The sequence below is a fragment of the Pistacia vera genome, unplaced genomic scaffold (assembly GCF_008641045.1).
Source record: "Pistacia vera cultivar Batoury unplaced genomic scaffold, PisVer_v2 Contig938, whole genome shotgun sequence".
In the NCBI taxonomy this organism is placed as follows: Eukaryota; Viridiplantae; Streptophyta; class Magnoliopsida; order Sapindales; family Anacardiaceae; genus Pistacia; species Pistacia vera.
Genome location: NW_022196821.1, coordinates 161,853 through 183,495, shown reverse-complemented (window position 1 = coordinate 183,495; position 21,643 = coordinate 161,853). Strand labels below are relative to the sequence as shown.

The following is a 21,643-nucleotide window of genomic DNA, read 5'->3' as shown; positions in this document are numbered from 1 at the left end:
TTATAAAAAAGCTTTTTCAAAGTGATTGGTACATGAGTTATAATCCAATGGTAAAAATTCGTTGTGAGATGGGGGTTTATTTGTAACTTTTTAAGGGTTTATTTTTATTTTTGAAACAAATATGGATCATTTTGTAAATTTATCGCGTTCCCGAAACCGGAAGCAAAACCTGTTTTGCAGGTTCCGGTTACAGCTATTAAAGAATCAAAACTGATTGTTCCAGTTCCTTCAGAAAAGGGCGGGTACTCACACCCATCCACCCCTACTTTAGACATATATCTTTGTATGAGGACTTTGTAAGTAAAATATTATTCACTCAGGAAATCAATTTTGGATCCAAGTTTGAGTAATACTCATACGGGTTCCAAGTCTTCCCGAACCAAATTTTGTACTTGGATTTAAAAAAATATGTTATATTATTTAAGTGTGCATTTGCTTCAAGGAATGTTGTATTATTGAGAATATTATATTAATGGAAAAATAGATTACCTTGAAATTATTGCGAATATTTAGGGAAATGTGTTTTGTTAAGTTGAAATAAATTGGTGGATATGTTATATTGATATGTTTGGTTGGGAGGCTAAATTGGTGGATATGTTATAGAATTACTAAATTGCCCTCCTTTTTAAATATTAATATAATATTATTTTTTGAATCATTTTTTTTAACTCTCTACATTTGAAAATTTGCTAAAACACCTCAGCCATATAAAACTTTAATTTGTAACAAAGTCAGCCCCACCCACCCCAAGCCATTACCGATAGCCAATCACCACCGTGGTAGTCGCTAGAATGGGGCACGATCGATTGGATTTAGTCGGTCGTGTGCCGTTCTAGTGATTGCTAGTGGTGGCCGGCGCTGGTGGCCAACGACGATCAACAACTAGCAGTCCTCTTGGGTGGTTGGGATGGATGTGGTCTTGGGTAATTTGGTTTAAGTACAAGGGTAATTATGTCTTAAAAATCCTAAGTATGAGGTTAAAACTATCCATAAATTTATTGTAAATTGTTTAGATAACAAGGGCATTATTGTCCTAAAATTTTATCAATAAGGGATAAAATTACATAAAAATTAAGATTACCAATTAGTCTTAAAATACCTAAGAAAATGGAGGTGATCAGATTACTTCCTATATAACCAATATTATTTACTATTGGTTTTGGAAGATTACCGGAATCTTATATTACTTGATAACCAATTGTGATAATCAAGTAATATAAGATGACTTTACCTCAGTAATGGGTAGAGATGACAATGAATTGGGCCAAGACCAGGTACCCCTTGGCTCGGACCCTAGTTTGACCCCATGACAAAGGCCTAGTCCTGACCTGGGCTCGTCATGGGGATGATGGGTAAAGCCCAAGCTTGGCCCAACGGGCTTTTTATAATCTCAGTCTCGGCCCAAGCCCGCCCTTTTTTATAATGTGAATTTTTAAATATTAATAAATTTCAATATTTTTTTTATATTTTTAATTCTAGAAAAATTTTTAAATATTAATTTATTTTTTAATACTCACTAAATATTAATAAATTTCAATTTTTTTTATATATATAAATAGGATAATTCTGTAATTAAATATATAGTATAAGGGTAATTTAGTAAATTAATAGTAAAATTGTCGGGTTGGGCCCGGACTGAAGACATACCCATGCTCGACTAGTACCCAAGGGCGAGCCTTAAAATCAATCCTAAGCCTAAGCCCAAGCCTACTAACACCAGGTAAAGCCTAGCTTTTTCAGGAAGGGTCGAGCCGGGTACCTGAAAGTTCCAAGTCCATTGCCATCTCTAGTAATGGGGGATTACCCTTAACCAAACACACCCTATAAGTTATTAAGGCAGTACTCAGCTTATGATTTGTGCGGTTTGTTTTCATTTTCTTTACATACAAAATTGTAAATCTTTGTTGCTTCATTAGTTCATTATTTTTAGTGAATTTCAATTAAGAAAATGGGAAAAAGGCCGGTTAGGAGAGAGAAATGTGGGTCCTGGTTACCATGAAAAAATTAACAAATGTAAGGAATTAAAAAATAATCTAAATATTTTCAGAAAATGTTTTCCAAAAATTTACCAAACACATTTTCAAATTAAAATTTTATTCTCGTAATAACAATCCAACTTAACTTTTTCAAAAATACTATTCTAAATACTCTACCAAACACAGAGTCCTCACTCCTCCTAAACCTTACCATGCTCCCACCGAAGCCCATCCTAAATCATCACTGTGACCCCCTACCGCTAAACCCTTAAAGCTAAATCAACACCACATAACCCCAAGGGGTTGACTTTATAGTTAAGATGTTTGTTTCATTTTTTGAGTTCTTGTGTTCAAACCTTAGGATTACCTACCACAATAATATTGTGATTTACCTAATCCTTTGGGTTTACAAGATGTTCAATAAACTCTCGGGATTAGTTGAGGTGTATACAAACTAGCCTGTTTACCAAAAGAAAAAAAAAAAAATCTAACACCACATCAGATTAAGATCACAAAACAATTTCACCGCCATCTAGCAACAATAAACAAAAATTATTGACATTCGTTAGTTCACCCCAAAAAATAAAAAATCTCTTCAGGCCTTCTCAAAACAATTTCAATCCACCGTAACATAAAATTATGACAAATCAAACACCAACAAATTGAAATTCAAACAAAAAATTTGGTAATTGGCATATGGCTGGCGCTGTCGCGGCCTCGCCATTACCATAGTGGTGACCTCGTAAGGCTTGATCTCGCAGTGACAGTCTCGAACGAAGATGGGGTGGTCTTGTGAAGCCTGTTGTGGCTACAGGTGGGGTTGTGGGGAGGTGAAGCGAGGGATAAGAAAGATGAATTAAAAGCATAGGAATAAGATGAATGGATTAAAAGTTAAAACTCATCATAAATATAAGTTTCAGGTGTAGCATGAAAAAGATTTTATCTTTAAGGATGATGGTGCGTATTTGTTTGTTTTGCAAGTGTACTAGTCGCTAAAAGTAATAAAATGATAAATAGAGTATCGTTCTCGCAAAGAAAGCGTCACTAATTACTGAATTCCCTATTTAAAATACTAATTGAAGAATTAATAAATAAAATGATTGAATATTAACAAGCTAATTAACAATTAAAAATTAATGAATAAAAATGAAATTAATGCAAGACTCAATATCACAATGAATCAAATAATGATAAAAATGGTTATGGTGTTTGATTTCACTTAGTTATGCTAAATCCAATTTACAGATTTTATCACCGAAGCTCTAATTTCTTGATTGAAAGTTGAATTCCAATGTTTGATACTCCATTTCAGGTCCAAACAAAAAATTAAAGTTTAATAGTTCTAGCTCTCTTAAAAATTGTAAAATTTTATCTAGATTTCATAGTTGACCTTTATGTATACGTAGTTTTCACTCAATTTATGATGTATATCTCAAGAGATACATATCATAAATCACTTACTCAATCAACACATCATTTGAATGGTGATTATTGGAGAAATAATGAGATGTACTGTAAGTTTTTTAACATCGGATTGGTTGAGCTAAATACTAAATGTAGTTAGCTAGTTGTATATTGCTAGTAAGTTAGTAAACAGCTATACTGTTATTTTTGTTAAAAGGTCTTTAACCACTGTACAAGACTTAAGACTGATAGTGAAGTAATACACGAGCTAAGCTTTCTTTCCCAAAATACTCTACTCTTTGTGTGCTAACATGGTATCAAAGCAAGACTCAAAATTTTCGCTTCTTCATCTTATTCTTTGATCGACTAGAGCCTTACACTTATTATCAAACAAATTGAGCTAATTTTCCTCAAAAGTTTCTTATCATTTCAGCTCAAGTAGTCAATTTAGAGCAGATTGTTAACAATGGCGAATATTACATTAAATAAAATAGTAATAAGAAGTCAAAAACATGGCAAGAAAGTTGTTGCTGTTTGATTCAAACTTATCTCTCTACCTAATTGACCCGCTTTGGATGGATGAAACAGTGCAAACACCAGCTGATGTAGTGAACGGAATATCTTTATAGTGGGCCACCAGTTGTGCATCTGTGTGCAGATCAACTTGCACCGTCTCCCAGACCTTTTTCTTAGGGTTTAAGACATCATCAGGCTCGCCCTCAAACCCAGGGAATGTAACTCTCTCTCCAATTTTTGCTGACTTTGGTGGCTCAACCAATTCAACCTGAAAGTGAACCAGCTACAATCAAATCTGCATCTACTTTAGTGGTGAAAAGACTTAAATGACAAAGGAATAGTTTGAGGAGAGACTCTGGTAAAAAGTGCAAAAAAGATAACAGATTTTGTTTTAAACAGAATTGTGAAGACACTTGAGTATTGGAGAAGGAAGGAAAGAGAATTTATAACATTTATTAGTATGACAAAAGACAAGTTTGTTAGCTGTTGTAAGACGAGACTTCCGTGTCAACTTTAATCTTGGCTATTAATATTAATATATATATTATAACGTAATGATTAATAATGAGTGCAAAACTTGTTTTAAATCAAATAGACTATTGAACCTAACCCTCATACATAAAGGACTGATCAAAATCATCTTAACACCAATTTTACCCGTTAGATTAGAGATCAATCAAAGGCTTAGACAAGCAGATTTTAAAAGGCAATTCAATGTACATAAGAACCACGGACTATTTTCTTAGAATTTGCATTTTCTCTCCTCAAAACCACTTTCTACTTTGACCATCTTATCCCATTCAATATATATGCGTAACTGCCACAGGCTTTGAGTTTTCTTATTTTCTTAAACAATCTCTCCTCTCAAACAATTGATTTTCTCTTAAAAATCTAAGAAGTAAAACCATATGAAAAATACAATTTGACAAAACAAATGTGTTAATGGTCAACCAGTTTCAATAAGATTGCAAGAGTAGTTAAAATTCAACAACTGCAATAATGCATACAAAGGTTTTTTGGGCTAAGCTAGGTGACAATGTTTCTACATTGTTGCCTAGTATGGTGAGTTGCAAGAAAGCTTATTAGTAGATTAGAGGTGGGAGATGGACACATCGTCAAAATTGAAAGGGGAACTGTTTAGCTTTTTTCCAGAATCGGTATAGAGAGAGAATGTTTCTAGACCTGGATTACAAGGTTTGGATTGGAATCCAAACTGCAAAAATAAGATGGTGTGGTTAGAAATACCTCTTGTGATTGAAGAAATCAGAAAAGAAGTTTTTGAATGCAAAAAATGAGAAATCTAGGGGACCAGATTGCTTCTCTAGGGATTTTTATCATGCTTGTTGGGATATTGTGAAGGAAGACTCTAAATTCTCCAAGAATTTCATAAAAGTGGTATCTAATATTTTAAAGTAAGATGGTCTGGTTAGAAAGACCTCTTGGGATTTAAGCAATCAAGAAACACAAAGTTTTAGCACGAAATGAGAAAACTCAAGGTCCAGATGGCTTTTCTATGGGGTTTTATCATGCTTGTTGGGATACTATGAAGGAAGATCTTCAAAGTTCTCCAAGAATTTCACAAGAGTGGTGTGATAAATAAAAAGGATTCATTTATCGTTGATGACTTTAGACCCATCAGTCTAGATACAAGCCTTTTAAAGGTGATAGCTAAAGTCTTGTTTCTCAGATTGAAAGAGGAGCTGCAGGAGATAATTAGTAGAAACTGGTCTGCTATCAATAAATATGGACAACTTCTTGATGTTGTTTTGGTGGCTAATGAGGTAGAGTGTGGAGTTACAGAGGAGGGCATGGTTACTAATTGATTTTGAGAAAGTCAATGATCATTTGGAATGGGGTTTTCTATGCTCTGTTTGGGAGTCAAAAGGTTTTGGTTAGAGATGGAGAATAGATTAAGGTTAATTTCTACTAATGTTTCAATCTTTACAAATGGAAGATTGAGAGGATTTTTTAGGCTTCCAGTAAATTGAGATTGAGGATCCTTTTGTCTTCCCTCTTATTCACTTTGGTGGTGGATGGTTGGAGTAGGATGGAGAGGTCTCAAAGGTACGTTTGTTTAGAAAGTTAGGTGAGGAGAGACCTGGCTGATATGTCAAATAAAGAATTTGAGAAGGATACTTTTTTTCTTTACATGCCAGGTACAAGCATAATATAGAGAGAAATAAAAGAACTTTTGACGAAGGTAAGCATGAGGATTTGAAATCACTTTAGAAAAAGTGTTCAACTGTTGGTGGCTTAGTTTTTTTTTAACCAGTTAGCATTGTTTTAGAGGGCTCTTGCAGTGAAGACACTGTATTTTCCCCCGTCTTTTTGTGCACTTCTAGTTCAAATAAGTATTCTAAGTTCATTTTATTTTTTTTTAATTTTTAATTTTTTTTTTTTTTTTGCCTTATCAAAAATAAATAAATAAACAGACATGGTACACACATCTTTGTGTTCCAATTTTGGTTGTTGAATGACTTTTACTTGTAGTGGCAGTGAAAGGTTAATTGTAAGAGAAAAGCAAGTACTTGAACTAAAAAGTTTTCAAAAATTGGAAAACAAAACCTTCTCCATTTCTGCATACCGTGAAATGAGATGGCTGAAGGAGGGAGGGGGGAGGGGGTTTGAGGAAGATGTATAGTCCTAATTATGTTAATCAGATATTTTTCTCTAAAATCTACTTAACCACGTCATCTAATATACAAATAGAAAATTCATATTAGAAATTTTGTAGCTAATCCTTCTTAAAACAATGTGGATCACTAGATCTATCAGACTATAACAGTTAATACTATACCTAAGATACGTCAATCCTCAAAGTGAATTAATTATACACAACATATTGTACTATCAACTATAGAAAACTCTTAATCTAATGGTTAAAAAATTGTTAAAATTTGTCCAAAGAACCATTAGAATAACGTACTGTCAACAGTTGATATTACATATGCTTAATGCATCTTTAGATAATATTTATCTAAATGCAATCAAGCCATTTAAAGTGCTTTTATCGTAGCATCATCATCTTATCCCTAATTTGTGCACAAACAAGAGGTTATTAATCTATATATGCATGTAAACATGTTCTAAATTTTAAGAAAAAGCAATTAGTACAGACCATTGTTAATTAAGATCCAAATATGTCAAACAGAATCACAAGTGCAATCCCTTTTTGCAAGGAAAAAAGAAAAAGTAATTTTGCATCAAATGCAGGAGCCTAAATTAAAGCATGCAGTTCATCTCTATAATGATTTTCTGTCATTTAATGCAGTGCATACAAGAAAAATATTATGGGCAGGAATGATGCCAATATTCGCGTCTCTGCTTACCTTGGTGTGATCACTGCTGGAAGCACAGAGGATCATTGCATGTGATTTAATTCCTCGCATGGCTGCTGGTTTTAAATTGCAAAGAACACAGACCATTCTCTCCTGCTCAAGAATCATTACAGCAAATAAAGTATTGTCCACTTTCATGAACATCAACAAGAGGCATTCCAAGGGAAAAAAAAAAAAAGAACAAATATGTATAAGAAAGTGTGTATAACTATGATCAGCAAGAGCATAGGACAAAACCTGCATTTCTTCAAGAGGTATATACTTGACAAGGCCACTAACTACAGTCCGAGGCTGTCCTTCACCCACATCAATTTCTTCAACGTACAAAGAATCAGCATCAGGATGCTTCTGAACTTTTGTAATTTTGCCAACACGTATATCAAGCCTTGCAATGGAAATTTCTGGTTCAACAGTAGTCTTAGGTTTGGCTTCAGATGCAGATTTTGTTGGCCGTTGTTTCTTTCCACTTCCATCTGTAACAAACAATGTAAAGGACAGATAGAAAAAGTTAACATTAACCAGTAAAAGATGTTACATTTTCAATAACGAAAATGGGACAAATTAGTACTTTTATCAATCTTGTTATTATGTGATAGTGACTGATATGTGATGCAATTTTGCCAATAGAGTGCTCTTTTTCACAACCAATTCCTTTTTTAGACATTTTAATTTATATTACCTAATTTTGGATAAGATATCTTAATTTACTTTGTTTCTCCTAATGAGCAGATTGAGAAAAATAAGCATAAGAAATCAAATGGCAAGGATTCTAATATTCTCTCTTATAAACTTAGACTCTTTTACTCTTTCAAGAAAGGTTCGGAGAAACCAAACAAGGCTGGCACATGTTTCCAATTCCCCTCTCTTTCCCCTACTCTTTCACTCTCAAGTGAATGAATGTCCTTGACTTGTAAGGGGATTGGAAAAATTCCATAAATTAGGTATAAATGAGCTGCAATTTCTTATTTATGACAAGCTAATCCCCCTATTGTTAGCTCATTTTCAGTTTCAAAAAATTCTGCATAGCAAGTATGATGATTAAAGAACACCAAGACACATCATAACGTGATTAATATGTGTTCCTCACACACTTGTTCAGAAGAAGGATGTAAAATCAAGAAAATCAGACAAATGAAAAGACAAGGGGCAGAGCACACTTCCTTGGTTGAAAGAATTGACAGGAAAGGATTCTGAAGCAATAGCATCTCTTATAATTCATCTTAATTCTTGTTGTCCAAAGTTGAGAAGAAAAAAAAAACACTAAGCACTTTGACCTTAACCTCTTGGATTCATCTGACTGTTCCCTATCCTTCTCCTCTGTTCTCTTCTAACAAACAAGTACACAAAAGATGGATCTCCATCCCCTTCCCTACCTTCTTCCATCCTATCATCCTCTTATTTCCATCCTACCATATAACATATTAAATAAATGCAAATGGTTGTAGACATAAGTTTTATGGTAAAAGAACTACACACTTTGACCTTAACCTATTAAATAAGCTTATGCTAGTGCTTCAAGAGTTGAAATTAAAAGAATTGTCTTCTTAGGCAATATCATTTTTCTTTGATTTTTTTTATGAGCTGTTACAACAGATTGAAATTTTGTTCATAAAACAACAGCAAGCTTGAAGAAGCATTTGACATACATGTGTTAGCTCTATACTCGAAAAAAAAATTCTTCTTTTACAGACAAAGATATCCAATTATCAGGAGAACTGAGAACTTAATTCAAGAAAACTTTCCAAAATAAAAAGTTTGCGTTAAGTGTGCTTGGTCAAGATCCAGACAAAAAAAAAAAAAAAAAAAAAATTCCTCAACTCCAGAAAGATATACACCTTATACAAATCAACATATCCTGCCCGCACTTCAACAGTATCAGCCCATGGTAACTTCACCAGTAGGTATCCAATAAGAAATCAAGAAACTTTAATCACTTGAAGGTACTGATTCCAGCAAAATGTTATAATTGCAATACTCATTACTTGTAATGTGGAAGTGTTAACCTTGTGATATTGAACTCAAAACTTGTAAAAACAAGAATAGGTATGATCTCATGTCAGGATGGTAATCATAAGTAACAAGAAGAAAGGCATTGATACTTACGTACCATGATTATGGCACTAGATTCATCCAATAAAAAAATAAATGAATTAGCAAAAAATAAAACAAGTAGTATGAAATATTTAATAAATAAACTTTAATGTAACCTGAAACTTTTGTTTTCTTCAGTTGTGCAGCAATTTTAGCAGCTTCCGCTTCTTCCCTAATAATCCTATCAGCTTGACTTCCAGCAAACTTCTTCCGAAATTCTTCCACTTCTTCGTCTTTCTGGACATCAGTTAATTTGACTAATTGAGTACGAATCAAAAGGAAGAAAGATGAGCAAACCAAACTTATCACCAGAGAGAAAAAGAACCAATTAAAGAAATTTGGCATAATAAGAAATACCAATTCTTTGAATAATGGTGCTGGCGTCCCAATTTTATGACCAGCAGGGATTATTTCCCAAGGTCTTCTTGCCCTATCAATTTCCCCCTTTTCATCACAAAGGGAAACTTGCTTTTCAGGTTGCAAATTAAGCTGCTTAAATACCTTCAAGTGCAATCAAAAAGAGAAAAAGTCTTTGTATAAGGAATCAGTAGTAAAATTGAACATATATGCATGTAGATCTGAAAGTCAACTATATTACCTCAACCGTAAAGGACGGCATAAATGGTTCTAACAAACATGCTAGAAGATGTACTAGACCCACTGAAGTTCTCATAACAATAGAACAAGAAGGTTGGTCTTCCTTGTAAAGCTTCCAGAATTGGCTTTCCTAAATGGCATCATTTACAGAAGGCATTAGTGTCACTATACTATTTCAATAAGCACCCAACAGAGATTTATGATAGCAAGCACACTGATAGAAGTACCTGATAAACAGAACCAAATCCCAAGCACAACACACAAAAGAACAGACAAACAAGATAACAAGCAATCCTAATGGTAATAAAAAATTGTATTAAGCAAGAAAAGAGGTGCAAATCCGAATAAACAGCAGACTCAGTAACCATATAATCCCCAGCAGTTCAAGGAGCTAGGAGCCTCCATTGATAATCCCTTAAAAAATTACTTACCCCTCACCCCAGACTAATACTCATATATATACTAAATACCCTACTAATTATCCCTACCCTAACAACCACTCATCCACATGGAGATTCCCATAACAAACTCTCTTTTTACAATTCTCATAACAAACTCTCCTTTACCCCTCTCTGCCCCTTCGTGCCCTTTTTCGCCCTTTTAACTTGTAGACCTTATTGATAGGAGGTCTATCACACACACACACACACGCACACGTGAACAAGCCTAAAATCAGAAATTCAAAGTCTTCCAGGCTTTCTTGTTCTTTTTTTTTTTATAAGAAATGTAAAGCTATTTATCATTGTTAAACCAAACACACAAACAGTGGATCACGTATCCACTACAACAAAAAGAACCCATCTAACTAGGATCTAACGCTTTACGAAGACAATCATGAACCTGTGCAGACTTACTTGAAGATATGCATTCCCCTCACTTGAAATGCTCATTGCAGTTTTTAGCCCTTGCTTTAGTTTAACCTACATAAACAGGCAAACAAGCAAACAAGCACTTAAACAAATGCAAGAACAATTGGACAGAAGAGTTGTAGTAACTACAACACCTATGTAGTAAACTATCAGTCACCTTCTCCATGGCTTCTATATATTGCTCCACATGTTTACCAACTTTTTCAGCCAATGTCTTTGTCAACAGATGCGACTTGGCACCATTAGCATCAGGAACAACAGAACCATATCCTTGACCTTCAAACATGAAACAAATTTATATTCTTGTTTAAAATGACAAGGAAACTCGTGGATAAAATCCATAGTCCAGTTCAACACATATCTTATAGTAATATATCAAACATTTAAACCATTCTTAACTCCATAAAGTAGACATCCAAGTTTTCCAAATAAACGGATATTGTGATGCAACGGTTGGGTAGATAATGTTTTAGTGGTGATTCATTCCTACGAGCTAAAATAACTGTTGAATCCATCAGAAGAATGTAGAATCCTCAACAGAATAATTCCAAAAGGAAATTTTTTAATAAATTATTTTTGAACTTTTGCCTAAGTCATGAAATAACAAGCCTCCTCATAGCTAACAAATCCTAAACCTTTTTAGACTACCAAACAAAACAAAACATGAATCCTAAATAATAATAAAAATATTAAACTAAAAAAAATTCATAAATAAAATTGAAAATTAATAGGACTTTAACTATAAAAAAAAAATTTGACTTATCATTGCCTACATTACATTGTCAAAACAAATCAAGAAAAATAATAAATTATAAAACTCTGCACCAAGATCATTCCAAAATAAATGTGACCATCTTCATTGAAGTGACTGACAGATAACTAATAAGTACATTTAACAATTTGAGAAAAATAAAATAAACATAAAGGGAGCAGTGTGGCATGACTTTGACTTCCAAACAGTTTCACAAACAATAATAAAATAAAATACTTCTACGATTAAATAGTTTTGGAAGAAGGTCAAAATCAAATTAAGTAGCTAACCCAGCCGCAAATATTTCATAATAAAAGGCTTAAATGTTGAATAGCTTACTAACCTGTAGGTTTAGCAACGAAACTCAAAACTCGATTGATGAAGTTGCCCAAATTATTTAGCAACTCACTGTTCAATTTCGCTTGCAAGTCAGCCCACGTAAATAATGTGTCAGATACCTAACCCACAAAAAATTGCTATAGTTAGCAATAATTCATACACTAAGGTCAGAAAGTAATAACATCAATAAATGAAAGAATCATAAACGATATTGTAACAACAGATACCTCAGGCCTATTAGTTAGCAAGTAATATCTCCATACTTCTACAGGAATGTTTGTGTCCTTTGCATCATTACCAAAAACTCCTACACCTTTGCTCTTGGAAAATTTGCCTACAGAGACAACAATTCTAAGACAAATAAAAAAAGAAAAACATGATTTGGAAAAGCATTTTTCGTTCATCAAATCAACAGCCATTTAAAATTGGGTAACCCAAATCAGATGGTTAACTAACCAGCTTCATAATTTAAGTATTCAGTGACACTGATAGTCTTCATCAAAGTCCAGTTTTCACCAGTCCCAAGAAGCGTAGAAGGAAACATCACCTGAAATATTAACATAGTATGCCAATAATTAAAAACTTAAGCTACACATCACAAATAAGATACGATCTCCATCATTATTTAATATAACTTCATCAGTTAAAAGAAATAACTACAAACTTGAACCATGAGCATCTTATCTACTTCTAGCAAGATTTAAAAGAAATTTGAAGAAAAAACACTTACTGTGTGAAATGGCACATTATCCTTTCCCATAAATTGAAACAGCTCTACATTTTCAGGATTCTTCCACCACTTCTCCCACTCAGGGGTGTAGCATGAAGTGATTGAGACATACCCAATAGGTGCATCAAACCAAACATAGAAAACCTATCATTGCAAGACAGAAATTAGTAACATAAATAATCAATCTCCTAGAGCTCTTGCAGCCAAAAGGTATGCACATAATCCAAATAAAAAGAACTATAAACAAAATCACAATCAAGCAGTATTGCAAAATAACCATGTGTGATACCTAATGATTATCTTATCTTACCTTTTCCTTAAATCTCTCATGAGGAACTGGAACCCCCCACTTAAGATCCCTGGTAATGCATCTTACTTTCAGCCCTTCTTTAAGCCATGCATATGTTGCTTGAATAGCATTTTGACTCCAAGATCCAGCCACTGACATATTGTTGATATACTCTTCCAATTTATCCTTTAGCGCAGGAAGATCAAGAAACAAGTGGTTTGTATCACGAATATGTGGAGTGTTCCTACAGACCTGTTTTTATAACAAGGTTAGATGCCAAGAACATACGATTGGACAACACACCACATTTCCAGGTCTTTTATATATTAAAAGCATATGCTTTAACATTCTTCCTTGTGGCTTTTTTGTCATGTAATGTTCAGCAAAAATAATATTCGGTTTGTTAAAAAAAAATGAAAACGAAAATAAATAGGAACTCAACGAGAAAAAGCAACAAAATACAGACCCAATTTCAGTCCAAAACTTCAACACACAATTTCACTTTTTCAGGTAACTACAACTTAGATGGTGTTAGGATCCCACATTGGAAATGAATGGAGGGGTTAAGTGGTTTATAAGGAGATGGACACCCTCCCTTGACAAGCCGGTTTTCCAAGGTGAGATCTACCCAACCACCTAGGCCCTTAACCTAGGGATGGGCATAAAATCCGGCCCCGCGGGACCTGCCCCGCCCCGAACAGGACGGAGTTTTCCCGAATCATTCGGGATTTGGGCTGGAATCAGGCCCAAAATTAGTCCCGAAATTCGGGGACAGGCCGGGGCCGGGATAGGTCATGCCCCAGCCTGGCCCCGTTTTGTCCCCGGCCTAGCCCGGCCTGTATATATATATATATTAAAAAGTCAATTATATATATTATATATACCTACATTAATTTTAATATTTGAAAATCATTCATATATTATACAATAACAGATTATAATTGTGTAAGTATTTTATGAAATCATATACAAATAGGTAATAAATAAAACTAAATTAAATGTAATAAATCATTATAAATATTTGTAATATATAAAATCTATATGTATTATACAATATACATTAAACATTATACACTATATATGGTATACATTTGACATTATATATTATACATTGTACATTATACATTATATATGGTATATAAGTATAATGTATATAACATATACATGTTATACATTATACATAATATGTTATTATTTATAATCATATATTAATACATAATATATATGTTATATATGTGTAATATATCATTTGGTGTTTCAATTGATTATAATAGATCAATAAATTATTATAGATTTAATTTCTTTTTTAATGGTATATTATAATTTGGAGAAAATGGTAATAAGGACACAAGAAGACACAAAACCCCGAATTCCCCATTTGGGGAATGGACTTTATTCGAGGATTCCCCAAATTCCCCGAACGGGCTACGGGCCGGGATCGGGGAATCCCCTTAAGCTTTCAGGTCAGGGCTGGAGACAGGGGACCTGGCCCCACCCGACCCGGCCCGTGCCCATCCCTACCTTGACCCAAGGTTTAGGCCTATTCCTATCAATTGGTAACGGAGCATGATCCTACACCCACGTGACAGCGCCTACATGGTAGGCTGACCTTGGGCCCAAGGTTACATTGGAAAGGAATGGAAGGGTTAAGTGGTTTATAAGGAGTTGGACACCGTCCCTTGGCAAGCTGGTTTTCCAAGGTGAGTTCTACCCAACCACCTAGGCCCTTGACCCAAGGTTTAGGCCCACTCCTATCAGATGGCAACATTCATTTTTTATTTAACAATTACCACAGACTTGCACAATAGAATTTTGCACGAACTCAAGTGTTGTAGATAGAGGGTTAGAAATATTAATTAAAAAAATCCATAATGGAGATCTCTTAAAGCCTCTTAACACGTATTGGGTTACACTACATGTCTTACTACCAAAATATCTCTAGCCAGCATAAAAACAATTTCATTGTAAAATGACTTAAAATTTGTCATGTTGGGTGATAAGACATAAATATGATACATTGATAGAGAAGAATCCATGATTACCTTGCATTTAGGATCTTTCAAGTCTGTTGCATTCAAAAGCTTTCCACAATTTTCACATTGATCTCCCCGAGCAGACTCGTAATTACAGCCTTCGGTTGGACAGGTACCCTCCACTAGTCTGTCAGCTAAGAACCTTTTGCATGTATCACAATAAGGCTAAATGGCCAAAGGAATTCAAGTCAAAAAAGAGTCTAAGTAAATCATGGAAAATATAAATGCAAGTTAAAAAGAGTACCTGTTGCATTGTGTTCTCAACAAGCCAGTTGTTCTCCAACAGTTTCTTGAAAATTTCTTGGCACACTTCAGTCTGCTGTGGAGTTGATGTACGTCCAAAATCATCAAAACTGATGTTGAACCATTTATAGACTTCCTTATGAATTGCATGATACCTATAAAGCCACGATTCACAATTACACACGACAGAAAGTCTTGCAAACAGGAATTTATCATCACGTGTGAAAATCAGAGAGAACTAATAGTGTGTTTTATTACTTGTGTATTGATAAAAAAATAATACATCAATATATAGGAAAATAAAGAACTAATCTAGGAAACAAATAATCTAATCTAGGAAATGAATAATCTAACTTCCTATTTTGCAGATTTTGTTCTTAATATATATTGATTACAATCTTAATATCCTAATATAAATTGATTACAATCCTAATATCTTAATATAAATTGATTACAATCTTAATATCCTAATATAGAATTATACACTTCAACACTCCCCCTTAAGCTGGAGCATATAAGTCATATACACCAAGCTTGCTAAAGATAAGATCAATGCACGGACCCCTGAGAGATTTAGTGAGGATGTTTGCTAATTGGTCGTTGAAACTGACATGACTAGTGGTAATACAACCAAATAGAACTTTTTCCCGAATAAAATAACAATCAATTTCTATGTGCTTAGTCCTCTTATGAAATATTGGATTAGAGGCAATATGGAGAGCAGCTTGATTATCACAGAGTAACTTCATTTGTGACACTTCTACAAATTTCAACTCTTGGATCAATTGCTTTAACCAAATGAGCTCACCAGTAGCTAAGGTCATCGCACGATATTCAGCTTCTGCGCTTGATCGGGCAACAACAGCTTGCTTCTTATTTTGCCAAGGCACTAGGTTTCCTCCAATAAGCACACAAAAACCTGAAGTAGAACATCTATTAGATGGAGACCCTGCCCAATCAGCATCAGAATATCCAACAATATGAGAATTACCCCTGTTCTCATATAACAAGCCTTCGCTTGGTGCACCTTTTATCTACCTTAAAATCCGAACAACTGCATCTCAATGACTATCACATGGAGACTGTAGAAACTGACTTACAACAATAACAGAAAAGGAAATATTAGGTCGTGTGATAGTGAGATAATTAAGTTTACCAACCAGTCTTCGGTATCTTCTAAGATCAACCAGCGACTCCCCCTATCCTAGTGAGAGTTTTAAATTAGGATCCATAGGAGAGTCTATTGGTCTGCAATCTGACATTCCTGTCTCTTCAAGAATATCTAGTGCATACTTTCTCTGAGAGATAACCATATCAAATTTGGACTAAGCAACTTATATACCAAGGAAGTATTTAAGAAGTCCTAAATCTGTGGTCTGAAAGTGTCTTAATAAATGTTTTTTCAATTGTTCAATACCATCTTGATCACTTCCTGTAATGACAATATCATCAACATAAACAACCAGATAGATACATTGCCCTGATGATGTACCTCTATAAAAGACAGAATGATCAAACTCGCATCGAATCATACCAAACTCTTGAATAATAATACTAAATTGTCCAAACCAAGCACGAGAGACTGTTTCAAACCATACAGAAAACGAAGAAGTTTGCATACCAAGGCAGACTCCCCCTGAGCAACAAACCCAGGAGGTTGCTCCATATAAATATTTTCCTGAAGTTCACCATGAAGAAAGACATTCTTAATATCCAATTGATACGAAAGCCAATGTTGAACAACAACCATTGCTAAAAATAAGCAGACAAAAGACATCTTAGCAATCGGGGAAAAACTATCAAAATAATCCATCCCATATATCTGAGTGTAGCCCTTGGCAACTAATCGGGCCTTTAAGCGATAAACCTGACCATCAAGACCAACTTTGACCGTGTAAATCCAGTGAAACCCAACAGTCGAATGTCTTGGAGGTAATGGAACTAACTCCCATGTGTGATTATGATGCAAAGCAGTCATCTCATCAACCATTGCCTGACACCATTCGAGATTAGAGAGTGCCTCATGACCATTTGAAGGGACAAAAACAGAAGAAAGTGTGGACACAAATGCATAATATGATGAAGATAAACGATGATAAATTAAATTATAGATTGAACGAGGGTTGCGAGTAGACCGCATACCTTTACGAATAGCAATGGGAAACTGATCATCAGGAGAGAGGACCGTGGCATTGGAGGAATCAGGAGCAGGACTGCCATTGACAGGAGCCTCAAGGACACTAACAGGATCAAGACTTGTACCTGTAAATGGAACAAGACTATGGTTTGTAATGGGAGACTCGATAGTAGAAGATCGTGGGGCTATGACAGACTCAGGAAGATTGGTAATGTACGGTATGGGAAGGACCGTGGTTATTGACTCACAATCTAAGGTAGAAGGAGAAAAGAATGGAGACGACTCAAAAAACGTAACATCAGCAGAGAGAATATCGATGTGTTGATAAAGAATAACACTTATATCCTTTCTGAAGACGTGAATACCCTAAGAAAATACACTTAATAGATTTGGCTGCCAGTTTGTCCTGACCAGGAGGGAAAACATGGACAAAGTATGTGCACCCAGAGACACGAGGGATAGAATACAACGATTGATTAGGAAATAAAATGGAATGAGGTACCTTGTCTTTGAGGACAGAAAAGGGCATCCGATTTATTAAGAAACAAGCGGTCAAAATAGCATCCACCCAAAAAGGGAAAAGGACTTTATTATGTAAAAATAGGGTACAAGCAGTTTCAATGAAATGTCTGTTTTTACGCTCAGCAACCCCATTTTGTTGTGGGGTATAAGCACAAGAGAACTGATGAAGGATTCCCTGAGAAGACATGAATTTAGTAAAGGGATAAGAAAAATAATCGCGAGCATTATCACTGCATAATACTCAAATAACAGAATTAAATTGAGTCTTAATTTCTGCACAAAAAGATTCAAAGATGGAAAATAACTAGGAACGAGTTTTCATTAGGAATAACCAAGTGCAGCGTGAGTAATCATCAATAAAGGTAACAAAGTATTGAAAACCTAAAACAGATGACACACGACAAGGTCCCCACACATCTGAATGAACTAACTCAAAAGAGGACGCAACCCGTTTATTGACACGCTTTGGAAAGGTGTTACGAGAATGTTTTCCAAGCTGACATGACTCACAATTTAAAGACGATAAATTAGATAGACCAGGATGCATCTTTTTAAGCTTTACTAAACTAGGATGACCCAAACGATTATGAAGGAGTGTTTGTGATTCAGAGACAGTGCATGCTATAAATGGTAGATGGAGATGATAAAGGCCCTGTGACTCATGTCTTGTGCCAATCATCCGTCTCGTGCCTCGATCCTGTATAACAACAGGGTCAATATCAAAAGATATAGAACAATTTAAAGAGCAGATAAGTTTATTGACAGGCACAAGATTAAATGGACAATTGAGAATATAGAGAGCAGAGTCTAATTCTAAGGATAGAAGTGGTTTGGCATGACCTACGGCTTTAACAACAGCTTTGGAGCCATTGGCTAAAGTAACGTATGGTAAAGATGCAACATTAGTTAAATGAGAAAGTAATTGAGGGTTATTAGAAATGTGATCAGAGGCACCCAAGTCAAGAACCCAAGGTCCAAAAGAAGAAGACTAAGTAAGGCATGCAACTGAATTACTCGATTGAGTGATAGAGGCAATAGATGAAAAAGACTGCTTATTTGCCTGAAACTAGAGGTATTCTTCATAATCAACCCCAGTGAGAGTTAATGATGGCTGAGTGTGTCCTTCAAAAGAGTCAGAACGAAGGTCAACCTGAGCAACATTAGCGGTCCAAGTAAGGCGACCATGTAATTTGTAACATTTTTCCCTGGTATGCCCCCAACAATGACAGTAACTACACTTGGGTCGTCTGCTTCGACCACGATCTCCCTGCTCTCCATTATAAGTAGTTTGAGACTAAGAAGCCAGAGTAGAAGAGTCAACAACGATAGAACTGGGGACAGTACTTAGGGATGAAACCTGAAGTAACATAGCAAATATTTCATCAAGAGATGACACAGTAGCGATAGCTAAAATCTAATCTCGTACAGGAGTGAGATCAGGACTAATAGCAGCAAGGGTTAGAACCATGAAGAATTTGTCTCGTTGTGCTAGATCTTCTGCAGTAGATTTACCAGATGGTAAGAGAAGATTGTACTCTGCCTTGAGGGAGGCCATCTTACCAAGAAAATCTGACATACTCATATCCTGTTGTTTTAGATGAATGAGATTGGATATAACGGAATACAAGCATTGAATATCATTGGCATATAATGGTTTAGATTGACTCCATATCTCACAACATGTGTGGTATGTTTGTAAACGGGATGCAGATTATTGTCAATTGACTGCCATAATAGACTACACAATAAAGCATCAGTTTTGATCTAAGAAGACTTATTTGATGTGATGTCAGCAGCCTTTGTGGTCAAGTGATCCTCCAGCCTTGACCCGTACACCATAACTCCACAGAGGCAACCCAAGAAGAATAATTCACACTCCCAATCTACTTATCAGTGGTGATTAGTAGGAGAGACAAGAAGGAAAAATCACTAGAAATGGAGCTTGAGTTGGAAGTAACCATGATAACTAGCAAATCTGATCGGAAACCAGAACCAGAGGTAACATGGATCAAACAAACAGATTGGAGACACAACAGGCTGTCCAAAAAAAAAAATCAAGAAAAGATCTGGAGAGGACAGTGGCGGAATCTGGTGAAGCTGTCGGAGTTTGACGTCGAAGGCAATAGAACCTTAGTGGGTTTTGCTCGCCGTCGTCTTTTGAGCAAGCTAGTGCCAGCAATGAGAACTGACACTTGTCGGAAAAGGAGATCGGAGTTGGATATGCCGGAAAGAAACACCGTGTGTGCAGGCGTGTGCAGCGGCCGATGACGTCGATCTTTTGACGTTCTGCCGGCGAGATGGAGACGATGAGACGTGTATGGTCGAATGGAGGTTCTGACCACTGGAGAGAGACGCCTAATCGTCGCCGGAAAAAAAAAAATTTAAATTTCTTACAACCTAGCTCTGATACCATGTGAAAATCAGAGAGAACTAATAGTGTGTTTTATTACTTGTGTATTGAGAAAAAATAATGCATCAATATATAGGAAAATAAAGAACTAATCTAGGAAACAAATAATCTAATCTAGAAAATGAATAATCTAACTTCCTATTTTACAGATTTTGTTCTAAATATATATTCATTACAATCCTAATATCCTAATATAAATTGATTACAATCCTAATATCCTAATATAAATTGATTACAATCCTAATATCCTAATATAGAATTATACACTTCAACAACATGTACTCATAAGCAGCAATGGCTACAGTGCACGTCCTTGCCAATGTGTGAGGGAAAAACTACAGCAGTAAAGAAAAAATTAGCATTGATAGTTCCCACAGCATATAGACCTTGCGTTCTGTTATCATTTCCAGTTTGATGATCCACAAATCCAGCTAGGATCAATTTTATTTATTTATAGTGGAGATTGGAAATAGATGGACTTTCCTTAGGACCTATTTTACTAATGGGATTTATCACTACTTTAGGTACTTTAGCTGCTCGGCCATTCATTCATCAATTATAATTACATAAGCACTAAATGTGGACCCAAATGTGAATTAAGGCACATAGAGTGTACCATTAACAGGCACTGATTTCTGATTATCACATCATTCATCACGTCAAATAGGAAAATTATAGAAGTACAAAAATTGTAAATATCAACATTGTTTGAAGTAAACCTAGCCCTTTTAGTAGTACACAAATAATCTTGATAGCAAGAAAATGAAATTTACAGGTACATAAAACAAAAATTGTAAACCAGTTTAAACCATATATCCCATAATTATACTGGAAAAAGAAAACTTACTTGTCACAAATTTCTTTAGGAGAGCAATTCTCTTCCATGGCCTTAGTCTCAGTGGCAGTACCATATTCATCAGTCCCGCACACGTAAATAGCATTGTACCCTCTAAGACGACAATACCTAGCAAACACATCGGCACTCAACACGCCTGCAGATACCAACATCAGAACAACTCAAATAACACTAAAAATTACAATTTTTTTTTTTAATAAAAAGAAATATAAACAGAATTGGTACAGCCGATGATGTTGCCGAGGTGAGGAACGTTGTTGACATAAGGCAAGGCGCTGGTTATCAGGATGTTACGCTTCCCCGGAACCGGAAGCTTGGGGACCGTCTGATCCTCTCCAGTGCTCCCCATACTGTGTGCGCAAGTGATTATACAAAGGTTAGATGATGCAAGAAGTGGAAAAACTGCAAATTCTGCTTATTCCGGCAACTTCTGAGGTTTTGGTCACGGGGAATGGCAAAGAAGCAGCGGCACCGGAGAAAAATTAGTTTGCAGCCATGAAAGAAGAGGTGGGTGGGAGAGGGATGGAGCGGCGGCTGTATTA

The 21,643-nt window shown here is 35.3% G+C and overlaps 1 protein-coding gene across 1 annotated transcript; it reads right to left on the bottom strand.

The window, feature by feature from the left end:
* Positions 1 to 3,808: 3,808 nt before the first annotated feature.
* On the bottom strand, positions 3,809 to 21,643 carry LOC116120488 (probable methionine--tRNA ligase). The gene is made up of 17 exons (XM_031406435.1): positions 21,327 to 21,643; positions 21,093 to 21,237; positions 15,178 to 15,331; positions 14,943 to 15,098; positions 12,922 to 13,152; positions 12,612 to 12,755; positions 12,338 to 12,428; positions 12,109 to 12,215; positions 11,886 to 12,000; positions 10,949 to 11,067; positions 10,777 to 10,842; positions 9,924 to 10,052; positions 9,683 to 9,826; positions 9,442 to 9,562; positions 7,472 to 7,707; positions 7,226 to 7,327; positions 3,809 to 4,164 (listed from the first exon to the last, which is right to left on the bottom strand). Exons 1-17 carry the CDS (start codon positions 21,448 to 21,450, stop codon positions 3,934 to 3,936), a joined length of 2,415 nt encoding a protein of 804 aa, XP_031262295.1. The 5' UTR covers positions 21,451 to 21,643; the 3' UTR covers positions 3,809 to 3,933.

Excerpts from the sequence above, each read along its gene's own strand:
- LOC116120488 (XM_031406435.1), bottom strand. The coding sequence starts at position 21,450 with ATGGGGAGCACTGGAGAGGATCAGACGGTCCCCAAGCTTCCGGTTCCG. Across the intron at positions 12,429-12,611 it reads ATAATGTGCCATTTCACACA|GTGATGTTTCCTTCTACGCT; the intron begins GTAAGTGTTTTT and ends TTAATATTTCAG. Across the intron at positions 9,827-9,923 it reads TGCCGTCCTTTACGGTTGAG|GTATTTAAGCAGCTTAATTT; the intron begins GTAATATAGTTG and ends TTGCACTTGAAG.